Below are 20,057 nucleotides of genomic sequence, written 5' to 3'. Positions count from 1 at the left end.
CAAATTTGTGTCTTTGAATGTAGAAGCACTGAAATAAACTAACAAATAAGAAACAATAAAATAAATTGCTCTTGAATACGATGTTGGCAAAATTACTCATGGTGACTGGCCAAGTAACTGACTTAAATTGGAACAGTTTCCTTCAACAAAATGCTCTGAAGATTCTCTCAACTGAAAAATGATAAAGACGTTGGGGATTGAAAAAAAAGAAAAAAGAAAAAACATTGTTTTATTTCTTTTCCCAAATAAATTTTGAAAGTGTGGTTTTTGATAGTTTGAGGTGGTCCTGGTCCAGTTCACCTCAAATTATTGAAAGTGTTCTGTGCTAGCATTAACACATGACAGTGTGGTGAGGTTACAGCTTGTGAAAGTAATGCATGAACATCATCTTCCACATATATGTGACTGCACACGGGCTAGTTGTATCAGTAAGGTTTGGAACCACTACTTTAAAGAAAGAAGCGTTTGTAGTGTGGTGTGAAAGTTTCATTACATATGCTATGCTTGCAATACCCTCATAATTTTATTAGACATTCAGTGTAGTCATTAGTAAGGTTCTTGTATGAAGGAACTTTCATAGGCAGTAAAATTTATTCATTTCTGGTTTCCATAAAGCTTAAAAATTTTTACTAAATTGGATATCAGACCTACATCTTTGACCTCATTTGTTAGTAAACAAAACAGCAACATTTTGGGAGTAAAATAACATATTTTGTATGTGTATATTACAAGCTTAGTAGAAACTACTTATTGGGTGGCAGCAGCCTGGTAAGACAAGTACAAGAGCTGACACATTACTGTAAAAGCCATTGATTACATTAGTAGTGGTAAAAAAAAAAACACATGCTATTAATGTTTAAAGTGAATAGCAATGACGATGGTGCAAGAAAACCAAGTAGTATAATAAAACAGTCCCGTGGACAATGGACTTGGATCTACTACAATAACTGAGAGTTAATTTGTTCTATATGTGACTTTGTATTAATGTTTGAAGTGAGTGACAGTGGTGCCTGAAGATCAAGTAATATAATAAAACAGTCCTGTGGACAATGGACTTGGATCTACTACAATAACTGAGAGTTAATTTGTTCTATATGTGACTTTGTATTAATGTTTGAAGTGAATGACAGTGGTGCCTGAAGATCAAGTAATATAATAAAATAGCTTTATGTCCAAATAAACCTAGGGACAATTAACTTTGACCTGCCACAATACCTGAGAGTGTGCAATGTTTACGTGGTAGAGTAATTATGGTGTATGCATACGTGGAGAAAGCGTTTGCTCAGCAATCGCTGACATAGTGTAGCTGAGGCGGAATAAGTGGAACCAGCCCACATTCCCCGAGGCAGATGGAAAACCACCTTAAAAACCATCCACAGACTTGCCAGCTCACTGGACCTTGACACTAATCTGCCGGGCGGTTTCTTGCCGGGTACCGGCACGTCTTCCCGCCCAGAAAGCAGTGCGTTAGACTGCATAGCTCACCAGACGGTCAGTTGGCCACGAAAACAACATAATGTGCAAGTAGTAAGGTGCACCACTTTGGCAATTTTGAGAAAATTGCAAAAGAAGTTTTACGTGCCTATTATGTGGTTTATGTATCTGTGCTAAGGTGCCGGACGATAGAGCTCATGGTGGTCAACTTTGTGAGATGAATGAATATGAGGTGACAGTTCGACTTGTACTCAAACTTAGTTATTAGTTTTGTAACACTGTTCATTATTTAATTTATATGCCATTTGAGAGGTAATATAATGAAGAAAAAGAAAAAAAAAAAAAAAAAAACCATGTGCATTTGCATGAAGTTTCAATTTATGAGTTCCATGTCTGTATGAGAAATGTGTGACATCGAGAGTATGTCTAATGAGTAGTTGTACATTACTTTTGTGGTCTGGCACATTGTGAATTACTATATTACTGATTGTGAATAATGTCATTCACATCATTATTTATTGAGGTACGAATTAGGGTTTCCAAGCCTGTCCCTCATCTGTGAAAATTTAATTACAAATAGTAAATAGTCAAATAACATATGAAATTCACTAGAGTGTCATGAAAATGCATGTGGCTTTCTTTTCATTATATTACTTTTCAGATGTCATATAAATTACATAATGTGACAAGTGATGAAGAAATATAGATCAAAAATTAAGTGTTGGTGGGACTCAAACTGTTGATTCATCCATGCCCCTCTTGCAAAGCATGAATGCTAACCATTTGACCACAAAGCAGCTTTGCACAGATACATCGACTACATGATAGATGCGTAAACTTCTCTTGTGATTTTCTTGGAATTGTCAGAGTAGTGCACTCCACTACTTGCACAATATATTGTTTTTGTGATCTACTAAAGGTGTACAAAGTTTGAAGTAAATCTGTGATCCCAACGTCATGGTCTCTCCTTGTTTGTTCAGATACAAATGCTGAAGTGCCATTTGTGCCTTGATAAAAGATACAAGTAAAAATAGAGTTGCCATAGCTTCCTACACTCTGCTGTTACAAAATTATTCACAGTGAATTACTTTGAAGAGACTATATAGTCTACTGTGTGTAGACAGTGTTTTGAGCTACCTCTCTCTGCAATGTTAATCCTTAATTTGTATGATAGAGAATACATGTATAATTTTAATTGGAAGTTGAATGAGTTGTGGGTGGATTGTATTGCAGAGAGTAAACCATTTCCATTACTTTCATGGCAGAAGAAGAAAGGTCTGAAAACGTAGATACACTCACAATTGAGACATGATTGCATTCTGCAAATACAGCAAGAACACTTTTAATTTTTGCTGCATTTGATTAGAGAGAGAAAAAGAGAATGTAATGATGAAAAACAGGTGCACCATTATGAAGGTATAAGACATGGAGTAAATTCACAGTTTTGAAGTGTCCCAATATTCATACTGTATATTAGTTGTGGTCCTTCTTCCTTCCAAATTCAGGAAGTAATGCATCTTACAGATACATCATCAGTTACACGACCCACCATAAAGGACAGAAGAATGCTTGTCTGCTGCATGCTGCCCTCTGTGTTATTTGAATATCCTGATAACAGTCAGTTGATTTGCTGCAATTGTTGAGTTGTGATCATTCCAATAATATTAATACACAGTTTCCATGTGTCCCATTAAGAATGATCGAGCCTCTGTGTGTAAAACACATCTGTTGTGTCTTATGATCTGGGATACGAGATGTATAATTGCTTGGTAGATAACCTGGGCTCAAAATCATTTTGTGTACCTTTTTCAATACCAAGCTTACAACAGTTAGTTGCAGATTAATTATATTATCACTGCTACAAAGGATTATCCTACATCTCACTACCTGTAAATTCACTTAATGCTCCAAATTCCCTCCCTCTTCCCACTGTATACACCAAGGTTTTCTACAACTATCAGCTACAATTCTTCTTCCTTTTTTTTCCTGTTTTTGAGAAGTAATTTCTTGTTCTGTGCATTCAGTGTTTTATCTTTCCATTATTCTTGTATTGTCAGCAGACCAACACGTACTTCGAGGACCTGTGATGGGAAAGTGGGAACTAGCAATAGTAATTGCAGGCCCAATTGTAATATTCTGTTTTCTATCAGTAATGGCCTACTGTTTCTGGAATCACCAGAAGCGGAGACTACATCAACTTAGGTACCATCCAGATGATTCAATTGAAGCTCCTGATCATCCTATTCTGGGAGGTGTATCATTGAGAGATATGATTGAGATGACCACTAGTGGTTCTGGTTCAGGTATGTACCCTGACACAAGTTGTTTTAATACAGTATATGCATAAAAGCTGTATTCACATTATATAATGTATCTCATGTGATTTATTGGTTAAGATTAATATTATTTTTGTTGATTCAATGATAGTAATGAACATTGCATGGTTATTATGCCATATTAGGCAGTCTAGTACCAACAAATGCATAAATTTCTTTCTGATGAGTGGTTCTGTTTATTCCTTGGCAGTTCTCCTCAGAGAACTCATCATAGGAAATATTTAGTGGCATTTATTAGTTGAATAAGTCTACTGCAAGCTTTCTAAAGCTTACTTAGATCATTAAACATAATGTTTCCATTATCATTTATTGAGTCTCTGCATGATTTGATTGTTGCTAAATATCACAAAATATTCTGCCAATTTGGCACTTGCTGAATTGTTAATTTGCACCTAGTTGTATCCTCACAACACTCCAAACATCATACAGTAATTTTAATTTTTTAATTATATATTCTTCAAAATTATATGTGCATTTTGTGTGTACATTCACTTAATGTATGCACATCACGTGTATGTCCAATAACTTTTCAGACAGTATGGCAACTTTTCAAAAATGCTGGCTATTTATGTCTGATTTAACAAGATATTAAATACGAAATATGAATGTTCATTAGATGATGAATTCATTATAACTTTTTTCCTCATTGATTGTCATTTTGTTCTTTTTTTTTCACAGGTCTGCCTCTTCTTGTCCAACGCAGTATAGCAAGACAGATTCAGCTGGTTGAAATTATCGGTAAAGGACGCTTTGGAGAAGTGTGGAGGGGTCGATGGCGGGGAGAAAATGTTGCAGTAAAAATTTTTTCATCTCGGGAGGAAAGGTCATGGTTTCGGGAAGCAGAAATTTATCAGACAGTTATGCTGAGACACGACAATATTTTGGGTTTCATAGCAGCAGACAATAAAGGTACCAAAAACTGTTTAGTTTACAAGTAGCTGCAGTAGTAGTAGCCACCTCTAGCTATATTACATTGTTATTCCAATTTACTCGCAAAACTCATCATCTCCTTCATTCCATTTGAATCACATATCATTCATACTTGGTGACATTTGAAACAATGAGAGAGAAAAAGAACAACAGCAACAGTCAGGTACAAAAATGGGGCATGTACTCAGTATACATAATGTCTGCATATTTACTTTGTTTGATAAAGGCACTCTTATTGGGAAGACAAAAGTCTCTAGTCTTTTCAAATATTCTTCACACTGTATAGAACTGAAATTAAGTAATCTTTAACTTCTAAGTGTACTTGTATTTTATATGCTTTTACTTCCATGTGGTAGTTTGTTGTGCAGAATGAATCCAGTATTTGTGGGATCCTTTTCAGTTAATTTAAGCCATTTGGTTGTAAGATAGTAATGGCAGATGTTTTCTGTATAAGGGGAATCATAAAGTTCCAGTTATCACCTAGCAAAAATAAAGTTAATTAATCTTCTTCATCAAGGTTTTGATGGAGACCATAGAGTAGTTGTGGCAAATATGAGGACAGATAAAATGTAAGAAATCAAGTCATATAGGGAGAAGAAAATAAAAATGTGGAAACTAAAGGCTAGGGAGGTACAAGAAAAGTTCAGAGAGTTACTCAAGCTTAAAATTTCAAAGACTGAATGTCAAAGTAGGAAGAGGGATGGAATAAGTTCAAAGAGGCATTTGCAAGCTCTGCAGAGAACACGCATGCCGGAATGTCTGGAAGGACAAAGGATAAGGAGACACCATGGTGGAATTAACAGACAAAGTAAGCAATAAAAGAAAAGGATAAAGCACAGCCTGAATGGAATGCAGATAAAAGGAAGAAAGAAAAAGGAAATACCAGGAAAGTAAAAAGAAGTATAAGAAAGTGTAGTGAAAGAAAAGAGGAAAAGCTGGGAGAAATGTGTATGTGAGATGGGAAAGCATGTTACAGGTGTTAAAAGGAAGCTGTATGGAATTACAGAGAATAAGAGGAAGGAAAGCACTTAAACAAATCTGGTGAAAGGGGAAAATGAAGAGCTAATAATGGAACCAGAGGAGATAAACAAAAGATGGAAAGACTACTTTGACAAACTACCGGATGTTGAAAGGAGGGGCCTGGAAGAAGAGAATAAACTAGCACTGAGAAGAATGAAAACAGGAAAGGCATCTGGGATAGATGAAATGACTGTGGAGGTATGGGGATGATAAGAGCTGCTGGACCTACTGGGCTACAGTGTTTATGTAAACTGCTATGATGTATATGGAGTCAGAAACATGTGCCTGAAAAGTGGGGAAAGGGAATAATAATTCCAGTGTTCAAACAAACGACAAGAAAGTATACAAATATCAAGGAATCACACTCATATCACAAGTAGCAAAAGTAGTTGAGAGGGTACTGGAGATGAGAATGAGGGAAAAAGTGGAAGGTCAGTTAGAAGAGGAGCAGTACAACTTTTGACACAGTAGATCAACTGTGGACCCAATCTTAAGTATGAGACAGTTGGTGGAAAGGCCTTGGGAATATGGAAAAGCTCTGGCAATTATATTTCTTGATTTAGTGTAGGGTTACAATAGTGTTGCCAGAGAAAAGCTATGGGAAATCTTGGAGAGAAATGGAGGCAGAAAACAAACAGTAGAATTATTTCAAACAGTGTATGACAAAAGCTTCAGTTGTGTCCAGACTCAAGTTGGAAGAACTGATTGATTTAAAAATTGTTGTGTGGTTGAGACAAAGAAGTGTGGTGTCGCCAATATTATCTATAATGGCAACAGCTGAAATTGTTAAAGAGATGAAAGAAGTTCATTGAGGTAGGGAGATGAAGTTATTGTTATTTTCCAGAGGTATTGTGGTGTGGGGAACCATCAGTAATGAGGCCCAAGAGCAAATAGACATCTGAAATGCAAAAATCGAGAGACATGGAATGAAATGTAGTGTGGATAACAGAAAGATTGTGGTGGTAACCGGAGGAGACAGCGAAGGCAAGGGACAAATTTACATTAAAGGACAGGATACTGAAATTGTGGATAACTTTAAATATGGAGGAAGTGTGATAATGGGAAACACAAGAATAGAGGCATGGGAGGGGCTTCATTTGGGGAAGAGAGGTGCCACTAAAGTGTAAGAAAGTGCTGTACAAGACTTACTTCAAACCCATACTGACATACACATCAGAGACCTGGACAAAGACAAGAAGAGAGGAGAGTGGAAACCAAATCAGTGAAATGCAATTCCTGAGAAGTATGTTAGGGAAAGCAAGGAGAGACAGAGTGAGAAATAGAGATGTTAGGAGCAAAATTGGAGCAGAAAAGCTGAATGAGAGAATTTAGAGGAACAGGTTAAGGCAGTTTGGACATGTAAAGAGAATGGAAGAGTACCAAAATGAATGATAGAAGCCCAGTTTGAGAGCAAAAGGGAGACCTAGAGAAACATGGATTGACTCAATAAAAACAAGTTTAAGAAGAAAGAATTTGGACTGAAACAAAATAGTTATAGAAGAAGAATGGTGAGAAGATAGAGGAAAGCAGAGAAACACCATAAATATCCCAACACCACCTGATGTATAAATGGGAAATGAAGACGATGATGCTGAATTAATTTTCTGATTGTTTGCATTCAGATGTCTGCAATCGTAGCACACATTGACATACACAGTACCATAGCACGCTGTTAGAAGAGACAAAACTGATTGGTGAAGGCCGTTGATAAAAAGAAATATTGCACAGTAATTCATTTTCTGCATTTGAATGGGAACAATGGTGCAACAACAATCCATGCTGAGTTCGTGTAAATATGAGGCAACAATACACCATCATAGGACACGGTGCTTAGGTGGCACAGACACTGCCAGTGTGACAGAGAACGAATTGGCAGACCATCTCTCTGTGAAGAACTGTGAATCTCAAGGGAAGTGGAGGCCCTGGTTCCCTAAAGACAAGCATATCACAGTCTATCTGATAGCGGAAAAATTGAAAATCGGTCGTGGATCAGTTTTGAACATCTGAGTTCTGTAATTGCTCATTCCCTTTCAAAAACCCAGTGTTGGAAATATTGCAGCTGTGTCAGGTGAATCCATGACTTCTGTAACCACATTCTTTCCTTTGACAAGTGCTTGATGTATCACTTTGTCCCAGGGACAAAGAAGCAAAGTAGGCAGTGGGAAACATGTGGGTTCACCACTACCAAAAAAGGTGAAGCTCCAGCCATGATTGGGCAAGGTGACACTAGGTGTTTTTTTGGGACTGCCTTAATATGATGCGAACAAGCTGTGCTTATAAGGAGGCAAACTATCACTTGAGCTTACTACTGAGATATCCTGGTGAGGTTACAGGAGGCTGTCAAGACAAAATGTTGCGGGAAGCCATCCTAGGGAGTGTTTCTGATCTATGACACCACCTCAGCTCATTTTGCACAGTGCGCAGTCACACATGCTTCACACACTGTCACACATGCTTCTGTGGGCTATCAAATTTTGCCTCATCCCCAATATTCTCCTGACATGGCACCATGAGTTTTTCCTCTTTCCTTGGGTAAAGAAACTATTGTGTGATAAGTATTTCCAGAAGGCTGGCTAGGTGATATTTGAGATGGAATGGTTTCTGAACAGCAAAAATGCAGACTTGTACAACCAATGTCTCTGGCAAGTCACCCGTCTTTGGGAAGAAGGGTGAGTGAGTGGAGAATGACTGACAAGTTTCATGGCCATAGCTTGCTATTTTTTTATTGTAATTGGGTATGTTTCTGTTTAACAGAGCTTTGCAGCTATTTTTTAAGTATGTAGTTTTTTCATAGAAACACAGGGAGGACATATTCAATATGCTGTATCTAGTTTTTTGAGTCATCTCTGTGTGAGTACCTTGGAAACGAGTTATTTGAATTTTTAATTCACCTATAGCTTTCTGTAGTTCCACAACCTCTCTTTGTATATGTACTGTCTGTTCTCATGTTTAGATTCAATAAGAAAAGTGTGAATAGTTTAGAGCATTCTAAATTTAGTGCATTTTCTTCCCCAGACAACTTTTGTCATTAGGAATATGCTGGAGCTGATAATGGAACAAATTAGAATAATAAGTTGCTGCTGTGTCGTGTGACTATCAGTTACAACACATGAAACTTTATATTTTTCTGTTTCCATACAGGTATTGATGGTTTTCTACTTCTTTTATAACTGAGTCTGCAACTGAAGATGAATATCATTGGACTGTAGTGATCTCTTCACATGTGTCAGTGTATATATTGTCTTGTTTCCATTTACATACAACTTGTTCTCATGGAAATACCTATAGCTCCTTTCATACTTTGAAAAACTCTTTAATACCAGTTCTTCTGTTAAGTCTGTACTAGCTATGACTGAAGTTTCATATGTGTACATTATGAAAATGACATCTACTGCAGTAGACATATTATTCACATATGTAATGAAGAGATGTGACCCCATCATCAATCCCCAAGGAACACCATCTTTATCAGCTGTTCATTGGAGCACTCACTTTCATTACTATCAACCATTTTATTCTTTGTATACTAGGATGTCCATTATTTCAGTGCTGGAGCAGGTTAATCGTAAAACAATACTTTAGAACATACATCAGATAATGACTGTATATATTTTACTGTTATCATGACAGCAAACTTGAACCCAACTTTTCTTTATTATTGTGACTGACTGTCGGCGAAAGAAAATACACCTAAAAAATAAGAAGAAGAAGAAGAAGAAGAAGAAGAAGGGTTCACAACTGCATTAAACTAACAGTGTCGTGCATGCTACATTGTTCCCTGCAAAATGCTGACACAACATTTAAGGTTAGGTATTCAAAGAGAGGCCAGAAACAATAGTCTCTACCGCACATCATGTTTACTATAAATGTTTCTTTCACATGTCGTTAGAATCAAATTTTATTATCTAGAACTACTCTATTAGCATTACAGAGCTTACAGTTCTTGACACCATAAATAAAATTTGGCACAAACTGTTGGCACATGGGCAGATGCAGACAGTTTCACACATTTTTGTTACTCATATTGCCTCATAATCGTGACTTATTTAGTTTCATAATTGACTAAAACCTTTCACTCGTATATGTTGATTGAAACTTTGTTGTCACTTTTTTAGCCCCATTATAGAGATATGGAAGCTCTCCTGTTCCTGAGGAAATATTGTAGAACATCCAGATAGTTTTAATGTAAAAGAATTTGTCTTTTAAATGGGAATTACATAACATATCAAGCAATCCCATCTGTTCATGCAAAGTGATGCTTTCAGTTGGAAAACCATTCAAAAACAGATCTGAAATTGGCAATGTTCTGAAGACATTTAGAAAACTGTTCCTGTTTGTCTTTCTATGCCGCTGTGAATTCTTCTAAATTTGCACTTTCTTAAACGACAGAGGGACTAGGGAAATAGACTGTGTTCTTTTTCAGAAGTTAGCTCTTCCTCAGTGCAATTTACTTTTTAAATCCATTCAGTTTCCATGTCAAATGAGAGATAAGTTGCTTCCGCCTTTAACATCTTACTGAGGGCATTCAAGACTGTAGTTATGTCCACTAAAAATGTGATGTCTATTCTCCATTTTGTAACTTCTAAATTTTTTCCTGCTGCCCGTTTCCTTCATAAATTTATATAGGTGTGTCTTGAATCAAAAAATATTTGCAGGCATGTTCCTCAAATAACCAATGTATTACACAATAATTCAAAGTGATTCTCAAGGTTGTGCACTAATTAAAGCAGCTGATAGAGAACTCGAAATGAAACTTTAGAATAGAAACTTACAGTCTTCGAAGTTATCTTGAATCAGTGAAAGCTTTGGAATGTCGAGAACAACAAGGATAATCAGTGCAACATATGCTTAAGTTCAGCAAAGGTGGTGTACTGTTTACTCAACAGATGGTGTCCAAATTGACAACCACCACATTCATCAGGCATTGCACAAACCTCATCAAATGCTTCAACTATCCTGGCAAGAGGTATTTTTTCATCAGGAACTTCTTTCATGTATGAGAGGGTTTTGATATGTTCCCACAAAAAAAGAGTGATTCAGATCAGGAGAGCAAGGGTAGCCTTGCAATCAGACCTTCTGATCCAGCACCTGGGATATCCAGCATTGTTCATTTACTGTCCTTGTTATTCCTGATGTTTCAAAGCTTTCACTTGCTCAGGTTTACTTCCAAGATTTTGAATTTTGACTCCTATATCAGCTGTTTCAATTTGTGCCCAACTTTCTGAATCACCCTGTATAATATCTTCATAATTTGTAATCAGTTCCATCAAAAATGGTTGAAACTGACAGTGTAATAACACATGCGACTTCAGAAAATTTATTAGTTGCATCACCAATTTCATCACATGCTCCATGCCTGAAAATTTATCGAAGAGTGCTTCTTTATATACAAAACAATGAATCCCATACAAATCATCTTTTGATTGCTGAAATTTTTTGCAGTTTCATCACCAACTAAATCTTTTAAAATTCGTAGTGCATGGTGTTCTAATACCATTGTATAATGAATAAGTGGTTCTGACAATTATGTGACAGCATAATATATGTTTAGGCTTTATCATGCTTCCCTTTAAAAAAGAACTTTGTTTTATAACAACAGAATATAGTGAGGGACAAACAGTGATGCCACTGTAATTCTGATGAACTGGCAACCAAATAGTGCTGCATCAGATACTGGAAGCAACTCTGGCACATTACACTGCTAAATGTCACAGTGCACTGAGTAGCTCCAAGAAGGATTGGGTAAAGGTGTGGTAGACATAGTGGCAGGGACATATGGAGTAGTGTTGAGACAGATTGAACCCCAGACTGCATGCATGTTTTGCTCATGTGAAGTTTTGCACACCTTGGCCAACCCCAGTGTAGGTATTATGTAAGGTGCAAAGTGCAACATTTGTTGAAAATTTTTAACAAAATTTTGTTGACAGATGTTTTCCAAATTGTGGAAATAGGAAATATCAATTTTGCTTTTAAATCCAGTGAAAAGTTTTAGATTTGTTAATTTATTCTGCAGAAGAAATCTACATTTCAATTTGTAATTTGCAAGCCTCAACATCGAGCATGGTGGAGGTTTCATGGTATACCAAAATCATTTGGACACTATCTTCCTGTTCCATTAGAAGATGATACATATGAAGGAAGAGTGTCAGTGTTCCTATATATACAGCCAAATATTTCCGTGGTGAGATGTAAGATGAAGGAAGTAATATGTTTCTTGATACACACTGGAGTAAGAATCTTGAGATGCATGTTGCCTTTCTTGTAGCATCTACCAGTGAAATTTGTTGAGTGTTTCAGTGATGCTTCACATTCACTAAACAAACCAATGGCAAATAGTGTAGCTTATTTATGAATCTTATGCATTTCTTCCATTAACCCAATTTGCTAAACATACCAGTCTGATGAAGAATGCTCAAGCCTTGGTTAATCCAGTGTTTTGCTAGTGGCCTCCTACATGCATGAATAACATGTTCTTAGGATTCTTCTGACAAATCTCTGTCTGGCATCTGCCTTCCTCATGACAAGATTCATGTACCGGGTGAACAAAAAGTCAGTATAAATTTGAAAACAGAATAAATCATGGAATACTGTAGATAGAGAGGTACAAATTGACACACATGCTTGGAATGACATGGGGTTTTATTAGAACCAAAAAAATACAAACGTTCAAAAAATGTCTGACAGATGGCGCTTCATCTGATCAGAATAGCAATGATTAGCATAGATGATTTTCTTTACAGGAATTGCTCAATATGTCCACCATCATTCGTCAACAATAACTGTAGCCTAGGAATAATGTTGTGAACAGCACTGTAAAGCATGTCCGGAGTTATGGTGAGGCATTGGCGTCGGATGTTGTCTTGCAGCATCCCTAGAGATGTCGGTCGATCATGATACACTTGCGACTTCAGGTAACCCCAAAGCCAATAATCGCATGGACTGACGTCTGGGGACCTGGGAGGCCAAGTGGTAGCTGACCACACGATCATCACCGAACGACGCGCGCAAGAGATCTTTCACGCATCTAGCAATATGGGGTGGAGCACCATCCTGCGTAAACATTGTACGTTCCAGCAGGTGTTTATCAGCCAGGCTGGGGATGATGCGATTCTGTAACATATCGGCGTACCTCTCACCCGTCGCAGTAGCAGTTTTGCTGTCCACCGCCATCTATCGGACTTTTGTGAACTTTGTTTTTTTTTTTGTTCTAATAAAACCCCATGTCATTCCAAGCCTGTGTGTCAATTTTTACCTCTCTATCTACATTATTCCATGGTTTATTAAGTTTTCAAATTTATACTGACTTTTTGATCACCCTGTAGTTTGTATTGAAACTCTTAGTTTGTTAACTGTTATCACTCACATGCCTGCGATATTTACCAAGTGTTGTATAAGAAAGGAAACTTGAAAGAGGGTCTGCTGTTTTAAGTGGATTTTGCTATTTTAAAAAAAAATAAACAGATGATTAGTACATTTAAATGGAATCTGATGAAATGAACTCATTTCACATCATGCAGCTAACTACTGTTAAAATTCAGAGATTATACCCTTGAGAATGAATCACAGGATGTAGACTACACCCACTTACAAAGATCGCAATGATAAAACTAGGGAACTTTAAACATAAAGAAGATTACAAGAAATCACTTTGTCACTGCTATCCACAAACACAAGGTGAGACAAAAGGACTGTACAACTTTGGAATGGTATAGAAATCTACGGAGATAACTTACAGAATCATTAAATGTTCTATTTTGTAGCAAACAATCTCAGGTTTCACATAATAGTGTCAAGTGTCATTTTGGCTTCATATGACTACCATTTGTGATGCAGCAAACATCCCACTGATAATCAATTTCTTCCCACACTCGTTGCAGCAAATTGAGTATAACTTGTGCAATGGTCACATAGATTAGATTTTTCAGGTCAGCTAAATTGTTTGGTACAGGAGAAACATATATATGATCTTTAATAGGACCCCAGGACCCCAGAGAAAGGGAGAAATCCAGTGGTTTCATGTCTGGGGAACTAGGCTGTGATGTGATTAGTCCTTCATGGCCAATCCACAGACCTGGGAAGCAATTATTGAAGAAACCTCAAACTTCCATGAGGAAATGAGGTCCACTGTCTTGTTGGTAGTAAACCATCCCATCTTGGTTATCTTTGTCAATCTGTGAAATTAAATAGTTTTCAAAACCAATACACACAGTGAGCACACTCTGCACCAGTGAAAGTAGCCATTTTAACTGTGCACTATGCTGGCACTCATGGTGGTTGAATGCAGTACTGATGCTCTATGTGTATCAAAATTGAGATTATTGGCTACAAAATATCACATCTACTGATTCTGTAAGTTATTTCGGTGAATTTTTATACCATTTCATAGTTGTAATGTCCTTTTTGACATACCCCATTGAATAATAATAATAATAATAATAATAATCTTTATTTGTTCATAATAAAGTTGCAGTGATGTGAGAGGGAGGGAGGGGGGGGGGGATGGAAGATGATATATAAATGTGGAAGAAGCTAGTTTACATTAACCTCCATAAGGCAGATAGTGAGTTGTAAATGCGAATGTAGGTGAATGTAAATACTTCAAGATGGCGCAGTGCATAAATATTACTAGGTTTGTTGGCAAGTACCTAAAATTGTTTAGTTCATTGCTGATTGTGACTTCTTTATTTCAGACAATGGAACATGGACACAGCTGTGGCTCATAACAGATTATCATGAAAATGGCTCCCTTTTTGACTACTTGAATAGGTGCACTGTGGACACAGCTGGCATGATCCGAATGTCCCTTTCCATAGCAACAGGTCTAGCTCACTTGCATATGGACATTGTTGGAACACAAGGTATCAGTATATTGTTCTGGATGTATTGAATTGCTATTATGTACACAACTGAAATAGAAATAATGATTATTGAAAATAATATGTACTCTTGAAGCTTGTCGAGAAGGTTGGGCCTTCACTGTTAGTGAAACCTCATCCCATATCTCCCCCCCCCCCCCCTTTCGATTTCTCTCCCTCTCCCTCTATCTCCCTCCTTTTTCCCATTCAAATTGCACATAAATTTCTAGCTGCTTTAGGTGCAGTATTGCATGAATGCATTAAGAACCTGTAAAATCCTTTGATACATTCACAAAAATAAGAATCTGATACCATACTAAAGTACATTGTGTTAGTCCATGTGCTGTGGTATATGTTGTTCCTACAAATGTCTAATTGTAATCCTCTCTTCTTCTTTATGAACTTTACTTGACCATTGCAGCCTTACCATTCCAGAAACCGTAATATGATAAAATTTACTTCTGTAGGTTTTCGTTTATATTATTCGTATACAATCATATTGTTAAAATTGCATACTTAACAATCTTTTCACAGTATTAGCTGTGATGTACAGTGGGGACTATGTGCTCCTTGAGGCCATTTCAATAACTGTGGAGCCCCAAGAGGAAACCTAAAACGTGGTCATTAATGGGCCTTCAGTGAAGATATTGCTGTCTTGTAGTATGTGGGGTTGGTTCCCCAAAGGCTAAGGAAAGAAAACTCTGATTAAAAATTACCCCTCTGCTGAAAGAGATAGGGTTGACAACCCACTATGGAAAACTAACTCAACTCATGAAACATCAATAAAGAAAGCTGGACTGGTCAATGGAGACAAACATGGGAAGGGAAAGGACAATGATAATGAACAATAAAATCATACAAGGAAGAGTAGAAATATAATTCATGATTCAGATTTATATATTGGAACCTGGAATATGAGGTTTCTGCATTGCCCAGAATGCCTGGGGATGCTACTAGATCAAAATAGGTAACTGGAATGAAATATTAGGGCTCTGCTAAAAGTAAGGTGGACCAATAGTGGACTCTAGAAAAGTGAGCAGCTAGCATATTGTACAGCTGTATGGGAGAAGCATAAGCTCTGAACAGTATTTGTATTTGTGGTACACCACCAGTTTAAGTATCTTGTGATGGGGCTCATACTTACTAGTTCAAGACTCTTACAGGATTAAGGGGAAATATTTCAATTATTCTACAATCAATGCATATGCACCAACCAGAGAAGCTGAGAAAGAAGTAAGAACTCCTGTAAAAAACAAATGATGGCTGCCCAGGCCACGATGTAAAAATAGTTTCCGGTAACCTAAATTCTCAGATAGGAATAGAACAGGTATTTAAACCAATAACTAGACCCCACAGCAAACACACCACAAACAGTAATAACTGAACAAGGCTCATCTTATTTGCGATGTCATGAAACATGGCTGTGGGCTCCTCATTGTTCCCACACAAAGATTACTCACAAGGGACCATATAAATTATCAACAGGAATATTTGTAACCTGATTGATCATGCGTTGATTGATGCAACCCACGAGCCAGATCTCATGGATGCAAGGAGTTTCAGACACTCAGATCTAGATTCAGACCACTTTTTGATGTGGGCACTAAGGAACCTGAAGCAACAAACATAAATACAATACCTATAGAACCACCAAAAAGAGAGCAATACTAGTAAAAGATACCACAGATTCTTGAAAAGGCAGAAGAGTGCAGTAATATTGAATATCAATGGGAAATCATAAAGAATGCACTGAAGATGTCAACAATTGAAACACTGCAAACTGAGGCATGATGCTTAAAATTTTATGGTTTGATATTAAGTATTAGATAGCAACAGAGGAAAAGAACAATGCATAGGGAAAATCTGTACAATGAAATTGTGCAAGAGAAGTGATGGAAGTTTATTAAAAAGAAAAAAGGAATGCTGAAAATGGGTTCAGTCAACATAAAAGAAAGAGTGGTTGAAATTATAAATAAAAGAACTGGAGCTTCTGTGAACCAAGAATGAGAACAGGAACATTTATGGGAAGGTATATGCTGCCCAGAAAAAACTAGCTTGATAATGGCTGAAACAGAGAAAATCATCAGTGAGGGGAAATGACATTTTGGTAAACCCCTCAATGCCATAATGATACCAAGAGACTTCACTGACTCACAAGGAATAAATTACCTGGACAAAAATCCTGTCCCTTCAACTCTGGAAAAGGTGACAATTGCTTGGAAGAAATTTAAGAACAATAAGTTGCTAACAACAGATACTATTTCAGTGAAATGCTGAAGCAAGCTGGCAGCCAGTCAGAACATATTCTCCTAAAGCTAATTGCTTCAGTATGAGATGAGGAGAAATTGCTCCAGCAGAATTATGTGCCCTATATACAAGAAAGGAAGTGTATTGTAGTATGACAACCCTCAAGGAATTACTGTATTAAACTTGGAGTATTATGTATCCTCAGATACACACTTCAACCATCACCTTCCAAATGTTCAGAGGGAGACTGGCTCATATTGTTGTGGATTTCTCCCAGAGAAGTCAACTATAGATTATCTTCACCTTATGACAAATTTTAGAAAGGAAAATTGAATTTGGGATCGGCTTGCATCACCTCTTCACTGTCTAAAAAGCAATATATGGAAGCATAGACAGAGAGTAACTGTATCATGTTTTGACTGAATTGGGAACTGAAAAATCATTAAAGCTTATTAGAATGACAATGAACAATGTGTAAAATAATATAAGAATGGGAGGAATAATGACTGACACACTAGATATAGGAGGTGATGTGAGGCAAGCAGGTGCACTGGTGTGTCTCCTATTCGATGTTGCATTGGAGAAGGGTATGAGGGATGCAAACCTGATGATCATGGGGAATGAACTTTTGTAAATTAGTGCAGGCACTCGCTTGTGTCCATGATGTAGATGTAGTTACATGAACTTCGAAAGCAGTTGAGGAGATATTCATGGTGCTTGAGCAGGTAAATAGGAATAAGGGATTGAATGTTAACCAACAGAAAACAACATATAGGGCTGCTGAGAAAACATGTAAGGAGAGCATGCCACCCTCAATAACATTGGGTAATTATACTTTTGAGAAAGTTGAGTCAGTTAAATGTCAATGATTGACAGCCACATACTCAAATGACACAGTTAAACAGTGATCCATAGCTGTCAACAGACACATTCACACACATACAACCACACAGACACCCAAATGTACACACGGTGATGACAAGACTGATTATTCATATCTGGTTACTGAAGGCAGTTGCCTGAGCTCATGGAGATGGGAAAGTGGTAGGGAAGGATGCCAGAAAGTGGTAACAGAAAAGAAGCAGATCATTGGACAGATATCTCTGCACCTGCACATGAAGACAAAAAAAGTACAGAGGACAGAGCAGAAAGAGATATAGGAGAGGAGGGGAAATGGAGGGGGAAGAAGAGAGAAAGGTGAAGATCAAGAGGGAGTAAGGGAGGGGAGAGAGAGAAGGGAGAAGCATTACAAAGTGGAGGGGGAGGAGAGGTCAAGGGGTGGAGAGAGAGAGAGAGAGAGAGAGAGAGAGAGAGAGAGAGAGAGAGAGAGCACCTACATATGGGGGGGGGGGGGGATAATTTGTGAGAGAAGGCGGTGCACAATGTGGATGGAGAAGGAGTGATGCGGAGAGAAGAAAGAAGGGGAACAGTAAGGTGCGGCAGTAGGAACAGGTTATTGGAGGTTCAGTGGGATTGTGAGAGTGGTGGAGAGACAGTTCCCATCTGAATAGTTCTGAGAAACTTGTGCTCAGAGTGAATATCAAACGGCCCATGTAGTGAAGCAGCTATTGAGGTCATTTGTGTTGTGGTGCACAGCATGTGCAGCTGGATGGACAGCGTTTGCTTTTTGTCACAGTTTGGCTGTAGTCGGCCCATGTGTGAGACCTGTCCCATACACCTACCCACCATTTCCTACCACGGCCTCCAGTCACAAGCATTTCCTACCCATAAAGGCAGGGCCACATGTGGAAGCAACCATGTTTACATCAGTTACACTGCAATTATTGTTCAGCATTACGCATAGGCATGACAAGTAACCAGTTGTCTACTCACAAGGCCAAACTGTGGCAAACTGCAAACTTGAACATCCAGTTGTTGAACATAACATACATCACAGCACAAGTGTACTCAACAGTTGCTTCACTATGCGAGCCATTTGGATACTCTCTTCCAGCACATGTCTCTCTGAACTATCCAAATAGGAATTGTCTTTTCACCACATCCTCCACCCTCACAATCCCCCTGGCCTAAACTTCTGCTGACCTGTTCCTACTTCTTGTGCTCTTCTCTACCCCTTCTCCACTTCCATCGGGTCAAGCAACTGCTTTCACTAACTGAGTGTCAATAACCAATCTTGCTGTGCTCGTGGGAGTGTATGTGTGCCTGTGTCGTGTGTGTTTCTGCTAGAAAATGAGAGTGCGCAGAAAGTAGCGTGAAAGCTGTTTTCTGTTTGTGGTACATGCATTGATCCGCTATAAGTGAGTGGTTGCATTTCTCTTATTTTACGTGTTACACTTACAAGACCAGTGCTCACTTATGCTCTGGAAACTTGTCCATTAACATAAAATATACTGAAATGCTACAAACCTTTGAGAAAAATATGTTTTGCAAAATCATTGGCCCAATGTGAAAAAGAGGAAGATGGAGTAAGAGGTATAATCTTGAGCTGTACACTGTATATAAAGATACGCTTATTAAAAGAAAATGAAATTAGCCAAAAGAAAATGAAATTAGCCAAATTGAGATGGCTGGGACAAATGGCATGGGTGAGTGATAAAGGATTAGCCAAAAGAAAATTAAGTGGCAATCCAGATGGTCAACTAGGTCAAAGTCAACCAAGAACCAAATAGAAAGATGGAGTCATGAAAGACCAACAGAAAATGGGCTGGAAATAAACTATGGTTTTATGTTCGTAACCACTTTTTATTATGCCATTGAACGTAGAACATGAATAACAAGAAAGTAGGAGACAGTGCTTGATGACAAGAAAATATGAATAATTACGTGACTACAAGAAGAGAGTCAACACTGTATCCACCAATGGGAAGTTCACTCACAGTCTAAATTTCATCACCAAAATAGGAAATGTCTCACAACATCAACAGACGCTGAGCCCCACGAGGCAGTGGTCAGTGGTAAGCAGTATCTGCACCTGCTGACAGCTGAGCAGTTCGAAGGATGCTGGGCAGGTGGTGTCCAGCGAGATTGTGATTGGTGGTTGAACATTGGCTGCATAATGATAGTGTAACGTGGCAGGACCGAATGGGAGCTGCCTGTGAACAAACAAGATGTACAAATGGGAATGGAAGGACAAGCATGACGACAAACAACTGAGCAAGACTAAAAGATCAACAACAAAGCATTAAGCTACGGGGTCACAAGAGATAACCTCATGAAACCAAAACAATGTCCACTTGCAAACAGAAAGTCAACACATGCAATGAAACACGATGTC

The 20,057-nt window shown here is 37.9% G+C and overlaps 1 protein-coding gene across 6 annotated transcripts in view; it reads left to right on the top strand.

The window, feature by feature from the left end:
- LOC126187317 (TGF-beta receptor type-1) overlaps positions 1-20,057 on the top strand; it is a 168,199-nt gene that overhangs the window by 103,105 nt on the left and 45,037 nt on the right. For 4 of the 6 annotated variants that reach the window (XM_049928321.1, XM_049928323.1, XM_049928326.1 and 1 more), the window contains exons 4-6: positions 3,492-3,737; positions 4,449-4,679; positions 14,411-14,578. In XM_049928321.1, coding sequence (XP_049784278.1) covers positions 3,492-3,737; positions 4,449-4,679; positions 14,411-14,578 — 645 coding nt within the window. The remainder of the gene's footprint in view (positions 1-3,491; positions 3,738-4,448; positions 4,680-14,410; positions 14,579-20,057) is intronic. The other 2 variants (XM_049928322.1, XM_049928324.1) reach the window with 1 other exon arrangement.

The sequence above is a fragment of the Schistocerca cancellata genome, chromosome 5 (genome assembly GCF_023864275.1).
Source record: "Schistocerca cancellata isolate TAMUIC-IGC-003103 chromosome 5, iqSchCanc2.1, whole genome shotgun sequence".
NCBI lineage: Eukaryota > Metazoa > Arthropoda > Insecta > Orthoptera > Acrididae > Schistocerca > Schistocerca cancellata.
This window is presented reverse-complemented; position numbering and strand designations above follow the sequence as displayed.